We start from the raw sequence: 17,475 nt of genomic DNA, 5'->3' as shown, positions 1-17,475 counted from the left end.
ATGTCCTACAGTCCTCGTCTCTGTTCAATGACCAATGCCAGGGAATAGGCCCCTTGGTTGACTTCACCGCCAACGGCACCAGTATCATATGGGGTATTACTTGGCGGACGGCATATACCCAATTTGGCCCATTTTCGTGAAGACGATCAGTTTTCCAACTAAGCAGAAAAGGACTTAATTTGCCCAACGGCAAGAGGCGGCAAGAAAGGATGTGGAGCGGGCATCGCGTTGGGCATTGGTCAAAGGTCCGACGCGGTTTTTCTACGAAGATGATATCACTGGTATCATCTACGCTGCTATCGTATTGCATAGCATGATAATGGAGAATAAAGGTGAAGACGCCATCAACGTCCCCATTGAACACATTGCAGGACCAAGCCACGGTGTCGCTAGCGAGTCCCACCGTCAGGGTGTCCCCCACGGATACGCCGGGCTTCTTTTGGCATTTGTTGATATGCGCCAAAAAGAAGCCCACAATCGTCTACAGCACGATGTGATTGAAGAAATTTAGGCACAAATGCATAGGCATTAATGATTTATTTTTAATTTTATGTAAAACTGCATGTCATTGTATTCTTTTTTCCAATGTTGCAATACAAAGAAAATTTGCGTATTAATATTTTTTGCATTTAAATCTATTTAATTTGACAATACACTAAAAATAGAAGTGCTATAAAATTAAAACAAAATAGTGATTGCGTGGAAATGAAATGAAATGAAATGGGAGGGCAATATGGGAGGGCCCTTCCATTCCAGGGAGATAGACCCTTAAGTCAAATGCTGATGTGGAATGAAAGGGCCCTATGGGGGGACCCTTCCATTATGAGTGCTCTAAAACCTGTGTCGTCCACGAATGAGACTATATTTTATGAACGATGGATTATTAAATAAAATTTATTTTAGTATTTATACAATTTCTACACCCATGGAAATATACATTAACATGGTTCCCAACAACAAGATCTACCTATAAAATTTTGATGTTTATGCTAAACATGTACTCTCAATATTCCATGTTAATAGATACATTTCTATTCGGCGCAGAGAAATACTCCCTCCATCCGCGAATAGAATTCCCATTTTTCCATTTTGGGCCGTCTGCGAATAGGAGTCCCAGTTCATAACTACTCCCTCCGTCCCGGCTAAGATGACACATTTCTTAGCCGGCATGAGGTTTTAGGAGTTATTGGTTAATGTATTTAATTGGAGAGAGAAAATGTGGGTGTAAGCATTAAAATAGAGAGAGAAAGAAAGATGAGTATTTAAATAGGAGTGAGAAAAGGTGGTTGGATGTATTAATTGGAGAGAGAAAGTTATCAAAAACGGAAATGTGTCATCTTAGTTAGGACAAACTAAAAAGAAAAAGTGTCATCTTAAGTGGGACAGATGGAGTACTATAAATGACAAAGAGGCCCACGTTCCACTAACTTAATCCACTCACATTTCATTTAAAACTAATATATTAATGAGACACATATTCCACACACTTTTCGTAACATTTCTTAAAACTAATATCAAAAGAAATGGGACTCCTATTCGCGTACGGAGGGAGTAGATATTAATAAGTGAAGTGGAAGGAATAAAGTAAGATTGAAAATAAAGTAAGAGAGATAAAGAGAGAAAAGAGTAAGAGAAATGAAGAGAGAATGAGAGAGAGTGTAGTGTTTTTTGCCAAATATAGAAATGACTTTGTTATGTTAGAATGTCCCAAAAAAGCGTATGACTCTATTAACGTGGAACGGAGGGCGTAACTATTTTACTAAAGTATGTCGGGATAATAGTAATAGTTTACTTCTCAAACAACTAAAGCAATGATTGATATCCATTGTACAAAAGAGAAGAATGCTGATAGAGCAAGGAATAGTCATTGAGCCCGCCAATGGATATCCTTGGTAATTACCAAAAAAAGAGAAGGACATTGACTCAATTTTCATTGTTCACTCTCTCACCAAACCTAAGGGTGTCTCCGGTGGCGCCCCTCCCACTCGCCCTTCCCATGCCACGTCAGCACTAGCCCTTCCCATTCCACTGCCACATCACTAGCCCTTCCATTAGCCCTTCCCACAATTAAATTAATTCACAATTAAAATTTTAAATTCACGGAATTAAAATTCGACACGAATACAAACGGGAAATACGAAAATTACATTAAAAAAAATTACATAATTTTAAAAATTACATAATTTAAAAAAAAAACATAGTTTGAAAATAAAATTACATAATACCCTTGGCTTTCACTCCTCCTCCTCGTCCTCGTCCCCGTCGCCCGTGCCGCTGCCACCTCCGATGTCCCCGCCCCCGATCTCGACGCCGTCATCATCAATGGGTGGCATCCTTAAATCGCGCCGACATCGGTCGACCATCTCCTTGCACAGCCTTCTCAAGACTGGATCGTGCGTGTTATACCACTTCAAAGTGATCTGCATCAGAGTCTTATTTTGCTGCGCGCGGGCGAGGCTGTCGTCCTCTTCTCCTCCTGGGACCTCCGATTCGACCTCGTAGGACCCGCTGCCGCTGCCGCTTCCCCTCGCCATCCGCTGCGCAGCCTGTTGCCCCATCGGGCGACGACGACGGCAAGAGTCTGTTCGTGGTAGCGGGGCCACTTCCTCGGCTTCGGGAGCTCGTGCGAACCAGCACTGCTGCTGTACTCACCGGAAGAGTTGATCTTCGTCCGCTTCCAGCCCGATTCGACACCAATCGCAAACTTTTGCGAATCCTTGACCACGAGAAAGGCCTCCCACTGGTCAAACTCTTTGATCCCCAACTCTTTGCTGGGGTACTGGGAGAAGGTTTGTCTCCGCACATCATCCTCAGACATGCCGCTGCTTACCATGCGCATGTAGTTTTGGTAGAGGGCAGCAAAACGTCTGAGCTTAGGCCTCAACCGGAGCCACTGTTTCCGGCATTGCTCGGGGATGCGAGGCTTCGCCCCAGGCGGTTTGATGGCGGAGTAGGCGGCACTGATACGATGCCGCATTCGGTCAACATAGTGGTTCGCTCCGATGTAGGGATCCTCTACAACACCGATCCATGTCTTCGCAAGCGCGGCATTTTCCCACAGGGTCCAGATCGTCCTCCTCTCAGTCTCATCCTCACCCTCCTCCTCTGCCCCCGTGTGTGAGGAAGAGCTCGGGACTTTGCCCTTGCCCCTACCCCCGCTCCTGGCCGTGGCCTTGCCTTTTCTCCTGCCCCTTGCAGGCCCCGCCTCTTGGGGAGTCTCACAGATCGACGATAACCCCAGATCCTCAAAAGAGAAAGTCTCGATGCCGGCGTACTGAGTCTCCGGAACAGAAGTAGGGGAGTCATCGGCCAAAAAATCTATATATGGCCGATAGACAGATTCCCTAGGCGTCCTCGGGCTCCTGTGCTGCAACGACCCACTCACCGACATATTTGGCGGCGTACCGCCCATCCCCACTGCCCCGGGCATCATCCCTCCCACCCCGCCATATTTGGCGGCATACCGCCCATCCCCGCTGCCCCTGGCATAGTCCCACCCATCCCCGCCATATTTGGCGGCATACCGCCCATCCCCGCAGTCCCACCCATCCCCGACATATTTGCCGGCATACCCGCTGCCCCCGGCATCATCTAACCCATTTGACTCATCCAAATGTACATATTGTAGAACATTTGGGGAGTCATCGCCGGCATACCGCTCATCCCCGCCATCTGGGGATTCATCCCCGCAAAATTTCCCTCCGATCCGATAGGAATCGAGGTTGTGTTCCCTCCGCTCGTTGTGGGGGAGTTTCTGTTGTACTCCATGGTAGTAGAAATGAAATTTGTAGAGAGAGAGAAACTTGTCAACACAAGTGGTGTGAATGAAATGAAGTTGGGGGAGCCCTATATATATAGTTTATTTAAAATAAAAAAATAAAAATAAAAATTAAAATGTCGGACGTCCGACCGGGACGTCCGACATTCGCCACAGTGGCGGCCGTCCGGGCCACTATGGCGCCCGTCGGGTCGCCCGTCCGCGACGGGCGAGTGGGAAGGGCACCGGTGGAGACACCCTAACAAAAAAGACTCTATTTCATTTCATTTATACTCCCCCAGTCCAATTATAAGTAAACAAATTTCGATTTTGGGTTGTCCCATCATAAATGATTGATTTCTTTTTTTAAGCAAAAAATAACACTTTTATCTTTCTAACTTTATTCTCTCATATTTTATTCTTTTTTTATCTCTCCTATTTTTTCCTCTCTCATGCTGCATTCTCTCCACGTAACTCAATAAGTATCATTTTCTTAAAACCTGTGCCCAATTTTTTTTTTATCATGATAAAATGAAGAGAGTATTTTCGAAAGTGGAGTGGATATTTTAGGAATAAAAAATTTACGTCCGTGTAAGTTGTAATAACAATTGCAAAAATCAATTAATCACATAATTTGAAACTATGTTTTTTTTAGCAAATCCTACTAAATTAGGCATAACTCATGGAATTCATAATTTAAATTTATTTTAGCAAACTCTCCTATAAGTTAGATGCAGTTCAGGTAACTAGCACTCATGATGGTTATAAAAATACAATCAACAATCATAAATACCATGATAAACATGTTCTTCAATGTGTTGTGTTGTGTTTAGGGTTTTTTTTGCATATGTTGTGTTGTGTTGTGTAGGGGTGCAATGTGGTTTTTTTTTGCATATGTGTGTGTATTATGCTCTCTTTGCCGCTGAAGAAATTGAACATATTGAGTTGCGGAGTTATTAAAATTAGAGAAAGAGATAAGTAGATCAAGGTCATGCAAGAGGAGATTAACTCACTATTGAAAAAATAAAACATAATTTTAGTAATGCAAGAGGATTTATGAAAAGAAGGTAGAGGCATCAGAGAATAACAAAATGTCACTCCGTCCCGGACTCAACTTTATTTTACTCAAATAATACCCGCAAGTGTACGGGGTTATCGTAGCAAACAACAAACAAGAGTATATCGTATCCCACAGAGACAATTAAGTGTAAACCTAAGTACCACGAACAAATTTCAATTACTATCCAGACGATCAAGAGTTTTGGGGTTTTTTTCTAACAACTACTAAAAGCATATAAATTCAGAGATTGAAATAAACACTTACACAAGAGAACAAAGAAGCAAGTTGTAGAAAATGATAGAGAAATATGCAGAATTCAAGGATCTGATGCACAACTCATAGCCTAAGAGCATCCACAATGGCTTTAGGCCAGTCAAGGCTAGCCACTCTCTCTCCCTGCCACGTCATCAGCACTAAAAATCCACCTGCCACATCATCATTTTAATCAAATAGGCTAGCCTAAGGCTAGCCACAGGCTAGCCGCAATAAAAATAATTCAAAAACAACTACATTTACGGAATTAAATTTATGATAAATTACGAAATTAAATTTACGAGACATATACGGGAAAATTCATTAATTTCATTTAAAAAAAGGTACATTCATTAAAAAAAATTACATAATAAAGAAAAAAACTATCGCCGTGCAGTTTTCCGTGCCCACAACTCTTCAATTAAATCCTTTTGGAGTTGAATATGAGCATCAACTTGACGCATGTCGGCATGTGCCTGGAAACGGTCGGCTTCATCGTGAGGTACCCCCCTTCGTACGTTGGGGGTGGCCACGTCGTGGCTTGGACCGGCTGCATCAGTATCGTCATTGGCCCAATTAGTCAGTTGTACGCCTTCGTCTTCGACGATCATGTTGTGCATGATAATGCAGGCGTACATTATATCAGCAATGCATTTGACATCCCACAAACGCGTTGGACCCTTAATTGCCGCCCATCAAGACTGGAGCACACCAAATGCGCGCTCCACGTCCTTGCGAGCCGACTCCTGCCGTTCCGCAAAGTAGGCCTTCCTGTCATCATTTGCGTGCCTAATCGTCTTCACAAAGACAGGCTACCTAGGGTATATCCCATCCGCCAAGTAGTAGCCCATATCATGCCGGTTGCCGTTGGCCACAAATGAGACAGCCGGACCGATGCCCTGACACTTCTCGTTGAAGAGGGGCGACGAGTTGAGTACGTTGAGGTTGTTGTTCGACCCGGCTACCCCAAAATACGCAGGCCAGATCCATAGCCGGTAATCAGCTACGGCCTCGAGGATCATCGTGGGATTCTTTCCCTTGTAGCCAGTCGTGTAGGCCCCCTTCCAGGCAGTTGGACAGTTCTTCCACTCCCAATGCATACAAGCTATGCTGCCTAACATCCCGGGGAACCCATGCTGCTCCTCGTGCATCTGCATCAGATCCTGGCAATCTTGGGGAGTAAGGCTTTGAAGGTACTGATCACGGAAAATTGTAATCACGCCCTGATAGAAAAACTTCAGACATTCCAGAGCAGTCGTCTCACCGATGTGGAGGTACTCATCCCACATGTTTGTCGCGCCTCCGTAGGCCAACTGCCTGATTGTTGCCGTGCACTTTTGAATAGGGGTGTGGTCGGGTCTGCCAGCCGCATCGTGCCTGAAGCGGAAGCACATATATCGACGCTCCAAAGCGTCAACAATACGTATAAACAACTCCCTGCACATTCTAAAATGCCGCCTGAACATGTTTGCGTTAAACCGCGGGTCCGGAGCGAAGTAGTCGTCATATAGCCGCTGATGTGCAGCTACGTGATCCCGATCAATCACTGTTCGTCGTTGGACAACGGGTCGAGGGCGAGGTACCGCCTGCTGTTCGACCCTTTGCATGTAACGCTCTATCTCGCGGTTCATGTAGGCCTCCATAGCCTCGTTCATCCGCCGTTCGTACTCCTCAACATCCCCACCACTACCACCACTGCTACCACCCGCGTTACTCATCGCTCGATGTTGCTCTTGTACAGAAATTTAGAGAGAGAGAAAACTCGTTAAAACAAGTGGTGCAAATGAAAATGAAACTAAAATCGCGTATATATAGTGTTTCAAAAAAATTTAAAAAAAAAAAATTGCGCTGGCCGATCGCTCGCCGATCGCCACGCCACAATGGCGGCCAGCGACTGGAAATCGGCGTGCGCTCGCTTGTTTTTTCACCGAAATGCCGCTGGCCGGTTCCAATGGTTCGGTTAGCGACGCGAATCGGCTAGCCGGTGCGCTAGCCGCCATTGTGGATGCTCTAACCCAATTAAAACTGATTTACCATTTAAAGTCTCTAGAATTGTTGAATCAATACAAATATAGATTAAACCCCCTTCTGAGGTGAGAAATGTCACGACCACATTTTGCAAATGATAGCGAAAACGGGTAAACCGCGACTAATAAGAGGGATTAAAGAAGCGGGGAAAGAAAAAGGGCTCGAACTTGAGAATTTGCACAAAGGCCAAGTCAATTTATATCAAAGAAGCCAAGTATTTCATTACATGGTCTTGAAAATAGAATAAACATCTCCTCAAATAAATCAGAGTTGATGGTGAGGTTCTACAATTCTCACTTCAAAAAGCACAGCGGAATAAGTCCTTACTAAACGACTTCGTGTATGAAGACACGAATCGTTGGGAGATCAACTTGATAACATCGACTCCGATCATCACTCCATCCTCTTGACGTTCAACCTGCACATTTATAAATACATGCAGGGCTGAGTACAAGAGTACTCAGTGGACACGTGCCGAAAACAAAACATACATTATATAGTTGTCAAGCCATCACAGTAACACACGTGGGTTTTCTTAAAAGGCCCGAGCTTACTAAGTTCTTTTGGGAGCTAAAAGTTCGACTACAGACTAGGTTCTTTCATCATTCATCATTCATTCATAAATCCATTTCCATTATAAATTCATTCCATGCATTCATCAATCCATTCCATTCATTCATAAATCCATTCCATTCGTGAATCCATTCCATCTATAAATCCATTCCATTCGTGAATCCATTCCATCTATAAATCCATTCCATTCGTGAATCCATTCCATCCGTAAATCCATGACAATCCATGACATTCATCAAAACAAAACATTTATGGCATGACAACAATTTGAAAAGAATCATAGCTCCATTTTGAGAAAAGATGATTTTTCATAACTTCAAATGTATTTGCTTTATATCCACACTAGTGTGCTGGATATTAAAAGAAAGCCCACCTGATATGCTTATTCTTCAATTCGATTATTCGCTTTGACCTCACTTGCCCTCGAGCAATTTATCCTTTGAAAATAAATAGTGTGACACACTAATTAGTACTTGAACTATTTCTCCTTAGATGAATGCATGCACCCTATGGCATAGCACCTATATCCTTAGTCTTGTCTCATAGGATCTCTAGTCCTTTCTCGGGCTTCACTAAGTCGTAGGATTTATTCATTCACTTTACTAAGTTCGGAGAAATTCCATTATCTTTAAAATAATTACTTGAGCATTTAATAAGGATTCTTGGAAAATCCCTTCTTAAATCTTTTCTTTGAATTTTCTTAAGGCCGCCCATGGCGTCGCGGGGCGACGCCGGTCGGCTTTCGCGTCTCAAACTTTAATATTTCCAATCATCGGTCCATTCATTTTAATTAACCAAATGGGACTTGGCCCAATTTCTATTTAATTCACAGGCCCAGCTCAACTCTATTTTATTTACTCCCTTCTGGCCCAAAGCTTAAACACAATCAGCCCCAAATAGCATTAAATCAAGAGTAATGGAATAGGCCCAACAAAGACCCAATATACTCCTCCTCCACCATCGGTTTCTCTCCCCCAAATCTCATTTCTTTTTAAACTCCTTAATCAAAAGAGTAGAGAAGCAGCGGCGGCTTCTTCACTCCCATAAGTTTCTCGGCGAATTCGCCGCTCCTATGCGTCGCCGGAGCGTCGCCGGCTACGCCTCCCTTTTCAATCATCCCTTCTTTACCTCACCTCTCCAATTTTCCCCAAATTAGAAATCCCTAAATTCGAAATCGGAGAAGTAGCGGCGGCTTCAACCATTCCCGTTTCTTCTCTCTCTCTGCGAAAATCGTCGTCGTCTCCGAAGGAAACGGTCATCGCCGTGGTTGTACTCCGGGGTTGGAGGTGTTACCGTGCGAGGCAGCCCCTTTCTCGGTCTCTGCAGGCTCGCCGATCGCTGCCCGTCTCGCCCTCCGGCTCTCCGTCAAGCTGCAGCTTCGCCTGCGGCAAAACTCCGCTGCTACTCATCGCCTTCCATCGACGTCACGGAGGAACTCTCGGCCTCCCGTCGCACCACCGCCAGACAATCTCTCTATAAGCTAAGTTTTCCGCCTTCTATTGCTTAGTTCAATTCGTGGGTTTATTTAGCAAAACTATGTAAAATCGATTCTTGACTATTGGTGATGTTCAAGCTTTGATCTTGCATAAGGATATCCCAAATCCTATCATCTAATTCTTTGAGAGCCTACTGGAATCGTTCTTTGGTTATGGTAACTGATTATTCGTTGATCCTATCGCTATGATTTGTCCTACGTGAGCATGCTGCCTATGATTCTAAGTTCTGGAAATTTCGTGGCGTTCTAACGTGATGCCGAGAATGGTGTCGAGGGGATTACCTCACTCGGTGAATCCTCTCGGTTCGCGGTTGTTCCTCCGCTTCGCCGCTGCCTCTCCTCGCCTTCTTGCTCCTCTCATTTCCTTGCTGCACTCCTTGATTTTGAGTGAATTTGTGGTGTCTAAAGGAGTGGGGAGGGGAAGGGAGATGGAGCTGTTTATATAGGCCTCTTGTGTTGGAGACTTGGGGACAAAGACTCCCATATTTGGTTGCCAGCTCCATCTCTTTCTTGGCACCATGCTTCTTTACTTAATTGAGCAAATCTTGGGGGCAAAGACTCCTACATTTGGGGCTGCCAGCTTATCTCTTCCTTGTGTTTATCCAATTGTATACCATTTTGGTGTAAGTTGGGTCATACTTGCTATTTTGGAGAAGTCTCCAACCTTGAGTCTTTGTGAAGCCTATTTCTAATAATCCTTTTGGTGTTAGATTCTTGCAAGATCCTTGGTGTTATTGGCTGCCAATTTTGGAGTCTTATGAGATGCCAAATTCGAGAAGGATGGGGAAGAAAAGAGAAAGAGTAGAAGATCTTGTACTATAGAAATGTATCTTTGAAAGAAATCTCACTTATAGCTCCATGTATCCAATTCGTATAGCTTGTGTTGTACTTTGTACTAATTTATTCTCTTTTCCTCATTCCAATAATTTTAATTTACAAACTTAAATTTCCTTGCACTTTAATTCCAATCGTCCTTTTGTCAATTTTTTTTATACTCTAAAACTAGCGCACGAAAACACGGGATGTTACAAGAAATCCGTAGATTAGGTGTAATAATTGAAGTCCCCTTCTAATTCTTAGACCTAACTCCTAACAGTTCGATTAGATTAAAGATCCCACCAAAAACCTCAACTCTCTCGAGTTTTATTGAATTAAGGTGTGAATTATTCTTCTTTCAAGATTAAATATTTCATCTCCCGATTACTCTAAGAAACCCTACACTCCCAATTGGTGATCAAACAATTGTTAGGAAAAAGCATAAGAATAATTCAAACAATTGCAAAAGCAAGATAAAAATGAAGTCAATAGGATTAAATCTATGAAACAATGCATCTTCACCAAGAATTCTACATGAAAAGTTTAGCTACTCATGTTCATGGTAGAAAACAAAAAGAAACTAAGCAAAAACATTGGAAATCATGATCTGAATTGCAATTGGCGGAGGAATTGAAGCTTGAATCTTCAATCTTCTTCAAAGAGTTCTTCCAAGAGAGAGAGTGGGTGTTTGGCGGCTTGTAGAGAATGCCTAGAATTGATCTAATTCTTCCATCTTATTTTTCTCCTCAAAAGATTGCGTTTCTACTTAGAAAAATGTCAGATTGTCGGATCCGGCCGGGTGGAATTAATCCACTGGAAATTCACCTGGCCGGGTGAAAGTTTCTGGAATTTCGCCAGCTTTAGCAGGCCACCCGGCCGGGTGGAATTATAGGGTCATAATTCACCCGGCCGCGTTAGATTTTCTGGACAGCGCAATGTTCGTAAAACGGCCATAACTTCTTCTATGGGACTCCGATTGAGGCGTTTAAGATACCCACGTGAATCTCATTTAAAGACAAAGAGAATGATATGCATTAGAGGCTGATTGGACTTCAAATTCTCCAGTAAAATTGTCTCAAACCAAGGCTGCTGCACATCAACTTATTTTGTACCTTTTTTACACATTTTTAACAAAATGGTCAACATACCAACATAAAAGAGAAGTAGATATAAACACACCTAATAATAGACAGAATATGATCAAATTCATACAAAACCACCCTCTAAAACCATGTAAAATCCAAGTATGTCAGTCCCCAAAGAGTATGAACTTTGGTTTCGGCACGAGTTTTAATGCATTATTGGTAAAGTAAGAGAGAGATAGATAGAGAAAGTTTTTTTAAGTATTGTTAGTGGAGAATGGGTCCCACCTCATTAGAGAGAAGAGAATTTCCAAAGTTGAAAGTTCATACTCTTTGGGGACGGACGAAAAAGGAAATAGTGCATACTTTTTAGGGACGAAGGAAGTAAAATATAAAGTCATGTTGTTAGCTAAATGATATAAAAGACAATGGATAGACTACAATGTAGCTCAAAATGATTGAGAGCTTTAACAATAAGATGTGAAGACTGATTTCTTACTTGGTGATATTGAAGAAAAGATATTCATAGAGCAATCTTAGGGATTCATCAAACCTTTTATTAAAGAGAGGTCTATATGGGCTAAAACAATTCAACAGAAAATGGGACAAGCAGTTTGATTATTATATGTTAAATATTGTGTTTGAGAGATCAAAGTGTGATATATGTGTATTGATAAGGCTCATTTCATGCATTGGTTATGGGGTAAATTTATGTGTTTTCGGGGAGCTAACATGTATTTCTAAGTTTAGGTGCGTAAGAAATCTGCAGACCTAGGGATTTGTGCAAATTGACCTAGCAGATGCAATCGAGTAGGATTTAAAGTGAAGTACCAGAAGTCGCCGCACGGACCTATGAGAATTAGAAAGATGGCGACAGGAGCAGAATGGGAGCAAAAGAGCAAATTTTAAAGATTCTTTTCAGGGGTACAATTGTCAAATCAGCAAGAAGACGCCCTTGGGATTAGAGCCTCACCTATATAAAGGGATGGATATCCAAACAAGAGGTAACTTCACTCTTAGCTCAATTCTCCCAAGAGCTCAAAATCACTTCAAAATCTAGTTTTTGTCTGCACACTTGGTTATGGGGTGAAGTCCTGGCTGCTGTGGTGGTCTCTTGTTCGTTTTTAGCTGTGTAATACCGTCCCAAGTGAGCGAAGATGCAATCTCTTTAATTTCTGTTGGATAATCTTTTGTTTTCAAGGATTTTTCCAGTCGTGAACTTCGTAGTTGTGAAGCTCAGCGTTGAATCTTTGTGTTTTGAACTTGTCTCCGATGCTATGGATGTTTTCTGTTGATTTTCCTCTATTCTCATGCTATGGATGTTTGGATTTTACTATTTTGGATGCTTTTAGCAATTGAGTGGATGTTGGGTGTTAGAATCGATTGGAATCAAGTTAGTTTTGTGGATCTGAGTTGATGAGGATGGATATGAACGTTGTGATACTGAGATCTGGAGGATTTGGGTTGAATCTTAATTTGAGTTGGCGGATCTGATCTTCTCTGTTTTTAATTCTCCATGATTATGGCTTGTTACTTTTCATTCTCAATGCTGCTTGGTCAAGTAGCTTAGATCCGGTAGTTTCATGCTTGAATTTCATGTATATGTCTTGATATGAGGTTTGCTCTATTTAAATGGTGTTTAATGTTCTGTTTCTTTTGATGGATTCATGAAGAAGATGAAGTAGTTAGTGTTGGGATCAGATCTACACCTTGTTTTGTTTTTTTTTTTTCTAGTTTTCACAGCTTTTCGGTCACTAGGTTAGTTAGGGAAGTTGGTCCCCACTTGCTTTTACATATTGTTTGGCTATTTCGGGAAAGGTTCATCATGATCGTTGTTATGGCAGGTGTTTTTCAGTTGCTTGGTTTAGATTAAAGTGTTTGCTCACGTCTGATATTCATGCATACGTTTGTACTGTTCTTGTCCGCTAGGTCAGTTAAATAGAATAGTCTTTCAAATTTCTGCTGAGACTAGGAGATTTAACTTAATCCACAGAGTTGTGTGGCAGCAGCCGAAAATCCTTTCCAAAACATCCAAAACGCATTTTGTAACACATCAATCCTCATGGGATCGATCCTTACTTTCATGTACTAGCCAATAGTATTGTGGGTTAAGGTTTTTATAGTAGTTCTGAAAGTGCACCCAACGACACCCGAATAGGTTCGGGATCTGCTAGACCTGTCGGATTAGTAAATCTACTAGACCCGTTTACTTGCTACTTGTTTTAATCTCAGTGTGTGCACGTCTGCCAGAAGGAACAAACTCGCTCATCATGTTTGCATGAAAAAAAGAAATGAGAAGCAAGTAGCATCTCTTACTATACGTGGATGACATGTTGGTTGCTTATGGATGAAATCAGCATGGTTTTAAGTCCAGATTTGAGATAAAAGACTAAAGTTGACATAAAGAGAATTCTGAGAATGGATATTATAGCTCTCTTGGTGATTCGATCAATAAAACATCCAATCTATTTCTCCAGTGGATGTAGGCACTTGCCAAACCATGAAAAATTGTTGGTTCATTTGTTATTTCATGTTTTTTGCGATTGTTCTTCTTATAATCGACGATGTGGATCGATTATCATTACAGAACTGATTGACATAATTCAGTTTCCCACCTATATAGCCATTGTTGTGAAATATGGCACCATGTCGAGTACAAGAGATATGTGGAAGGATAAATATAGTTTGGGTGAGAGGACAATGGTATCGATTTGGGAGATTTGGTAATTTTGGCAAACTAAGATACACTTCACTTTTTAACTTTTCAACTTAAGCAAAATGATACTAACACACCTATATATATAAGCATTCTTTCTATATTCTATAATTTTCTACTCTATTCTTTTATATTCTATTTAGGGCTGTCAAAATAGATATCGGATATTGGATATCCGCTATCCAAACCCGAAAAATTGGGTAATTGGATATCAGATACCCGATTTTTCGAGTATCGGGATCGGGCTCGGGTATTAGATTTTTAGGATTTTCGGGTATCGGCTATTAAATTAATTGTATTTTAAAAATTAAAATGCCTACTCCTAATTCTAATTGAGTTAGCGTTCCAATTTCAAACCCAAACTCCACACATACCCACACAATATGTTGCCTCTTCTCCTCGCAAGATTTTCTTCCAGCTTTTGATTCTGTGTTTGGTGAGTTTTGCACAAAAATATTTATGTGGAAAGATAAGCTTTCTTTGATAGTTGATGTCAGAAGGTGAGATTATGTGTGTGGCACCATATTCTCAATTGCAGAAATCAAGCAAAGAGTTTTAGGATATTGCTCACAGAGAACCTACTGGTTTTGAAGGGCTCTCGGAGATTCGTAGGAGGTTACACACAATTACACTGATCAAAAGGTTCCAATTTTTGACGATCCAACTTTTTTTTTAATCTGGACTGGATACCCGATTTTTTGGGACTGGATACCCGAGTCGGATATCCGGGTATCCGATTGGAATTTCGGATCGGGTATCGAATAACTGTTTTTGGGTTTTTTGGGTTCGGGTACCTGAAATTTTCGGGTCGGGTATCCACGGATACCCGATTTGACAACCCTAATCCAGATTTTTATATATATAAATCTGAATATTTTATTACATAATATCTATATCGTGACAAGTCTGTATCTAGATAATTCTATTACAAATTATTTAGATTTTCTATACACAATTCCTGAGAATACTATATAACATCAAGATACTTTTACTAAAATATTAAATTTATTTTCTTTTATTTCAACACCATGATGCATTGCAATACATAATAATAATCCAAGCCTGCTTCCTGTATCATACGAAATAACAAATTGTGACTTTTATTGTGGAACGGATTTAGTAATAAATAAAAATAAACACAAAGCTACTCCACTTTTCCCAAATATAATATCCTAGAGTTCCAAACGAAATAGACCCACAGATACCATCGCATTTGCAAAACGAAACTTTTAGCTACACCATTTAAGATTAACACTAACTATATGTGTAAAAAATATTTCATTATAATACAAGGTTTGGTTCGAACTGAGTGACATTTGGTGGACATAATTTCCATTTGTCGTCATCTGCAAAAGTTGTTTCCGAAACACTTGATGAAGATGATTGTCCATGCTTCTTGCTTTCCTTCCGAGGCCCTATTCTATGCTTTGGTATTTTATTATTTTATAATTTTCAGACAAATTTGTACAAATAACAAAAAAGAAGAAAGTACGAAAAATGTGTGAATGAAAGAAATTATATTAGGGAGGGAAATACTCTGCAACTTAATTACTAATCTTTATATAAAGATATCTTTATACACTTATTAATCGCAAGCAGCTCTATACCATGTGATGTAGATCTTTTCAAATTTGTAACTGCGATGAGTTTAGATCTGAGTTCGAGAATTCATAACTTTCTTTTTGATGATATTGATGCATGATCAGGACTAAGTTTATTATTAAAATTCAATTTCCATTGTAGTGATCGATTGAATTATATGATGCACAAAAAATACTTCTTCATAAGTAATTAATCAAACGTCCCAAATAGTTTAATTTTGGTGTGTGTTTATTAGCATTTTTTCTGTTGTAGGATCGACTCAAAGAAACTAATTACTATGAAATTGTACTTCGTAAAGGACATTTTGGATCGAAGTTGTTTGGAACCATTGTGGTGAATTTGATGGGAAAAAAAAAGAGAAGTTGAACGAAACAAAACGAAACGAAAGACAATTATGTGATGTAATGAAATGGGTGTATGTAAATATTTATAGATAAATATAATTAAAAATAATAATTATTCCCTTCATTCTATCATAGCTGATTGATTCATTGTTTTCGGAACCTAAATTAAGAAGATTTTATTTTCTAAGTAAAATAATACTGAGAGAACCAAAAATACAACACAAATATTTATAAGTGGAAGGGAGTATTACTTACTGGGTATAACTTTACATATTTAAGATAATTTTATCATTTTTATAATGTCAAAAAAAATAACTGAATCTTTCCATTGCAATTGAATTTTCAGTTAATTAATCACCCTTCATACACCCTCCGTCCCATAAAAATATGGACAATTAATATGATACGGAAATTAAGACAAAATTGATAAATTAAGATATGTGAGGAGAAATGTAGTTAGAGTAGTGTTAGTGAATAGTGAGACTCATATTATTAGTAGTGTTTAATAGTAGTATATATAAGTTGTAAATAAGTTATGTAGAGGGGAAATAAATCGGGATAACTTTACAAAAATGGAATGCTCATATTTTTGTGGGACGGATGAAAATAGAATGTGCATATATTTTTATGGGACGGATGGAATATTAATCAAGGAATAGATATTGCTTAATAGAGCATATTTTTATTATAAAAATACTCATCTTCAGAAGTAAATTAAAATATAATAGAAAAATGAAAAGATAACACAAAAAATACTTATCATTATAACTATACAATTTTATTATATAATTTCAATTTCTATAAGGAATATGCTTATTTTTTAAAATATATTTTTTCATATTTTTTATAATTTAATTAAGTAGTATGTCAATTAATGCGTATTCCAAATCAATGGTTTTAGTGTTAAAAAATACTCAAAACTATATACTCGTATCACTAAAAATAGAACCTAACTAAAGAGCATTATGTATGTACTTAGTACAATTTATATAAATTTATCTTTCACTCTCCACCGCAACCTTCACAAGTTAAAACCTCTAGATATCAAAATAAACTTATTAAAGTACACAAAAAGTATTCTCGCATATAACTAATGCTCCATTTCTTACAGAGTCACACAGTATTTGGTAAAATGGACATGATTTAATTACGATTTTATGGTGTAAACTTAATAAACATGAATTTCAAAATAACAGAAGGCTTAGCAAACGGAGTAACTCCCTTCCAAATAAAGTAGTCAGATTCATGAATGACTGCAGAAACTTGGCTGAATAGTTAAATTTGGCGTAATTATAAAAGATTTTAGTGAGTTGAAACAGTAATAATTTTATTTAGAAGCAATATACCACTTCAAAGCAAAGTAATTTAATTCATAATATTGGTTGAACATTTCGATTCCCTTAAAAGTTTCGGACTTCAATCATACTAACTTTTTTTTCTAAATAAGATCATTATCTTTTTTAATTTTTTTTTCTTAATGGGATACGCTATAGCTAAATAAACCTATATATATATTTATAATTGAGCTTGTGCATTCATATACGTATACACATTTTAAGAGCAATAAGCTTGATTCAAACATTTTCTGCTCTAATATCCTGAAAATTTTCTCAACTGTATTTGCAAATAAGTGGGCATGAGATTGAGAAATATATTATCCGATATGTTTTGTTATAGACCATTAGGTATAAACCTAACTACATATATATATGTAATCAAAAGAAGGAGCTAGGTAACAACATTTATCAAT

At 39.4% G+C, this 17,475-nt stretch overlaps 1 protein-coding gene and 1 long non-coding RNA gene across 2 annotated transcripts; one reads left to right on the top strand and one right to left on the bottom strand.

The window, feature by feature from the left end:
- Nucleotides 1-5,250: 5,250 nt before the first annotated feature.
- On the bottom strand, nucleotides 5,251-8,486 carry LOC125195799 (uncharacterized). Its single transcript, XM_089057261.1, has 2 exons — nucleotides 8,044-8,486; nucleotides 5,251-7,515 (listed from the first exon to the last, which is right to left on the bottom strand). The coding sequence occupies exon 2, from the start codon at nucleotides 6,785-6,787 to the stop codon at nucleotides 5,882-5,884; it is 906 nt and encodes a 301-aa protein (XP_088913387.1). The 5' UTR covers nucleotides 6,788-7,515; nucleotides 8,044-8,486; the 3' UTR covers nucleotides 5,251-5,881.
- A 1,163-nt stretch (nucleotides 8,487-9,649) lies between these two features.
- LOC125195798 (uncharacterized) lies at nucleotides 9,650-10,111 on the top strand. The gene is made up of 2 exons (XR_007171784.2): nucleotides 9,650-9,788; nucleotides 9,876-10,111. It is a non-coding gene; the product is annotated as an uncharacterized LOC125195798 (long non-coding RNA).
- Nucleotides 10,112-17,475: the final 7,364 nt, after the last annotated feature.

The sequence above is a fragment of the Salvia hispanica genome, chromosome 4 (assembly GCF_029641045.1).
Source record: "Salvia hispanica isolate PSC_SH4W2 chromosome 4, Shi_PSC_v1, whole genome shotgun sequence".
Taxonomy (NCBI): Eukaryota; Viridiplantae; Streptophyta; class Magnoliopsida; order Lamiales; family Lamiaceae; genus Salvia; species Salvia hispanica.
The sequence above is the reverse complement of the archived record's forward strand: the minus strand, read 5'-3'. Positions and strand labels throughout refer to the sequence as shown.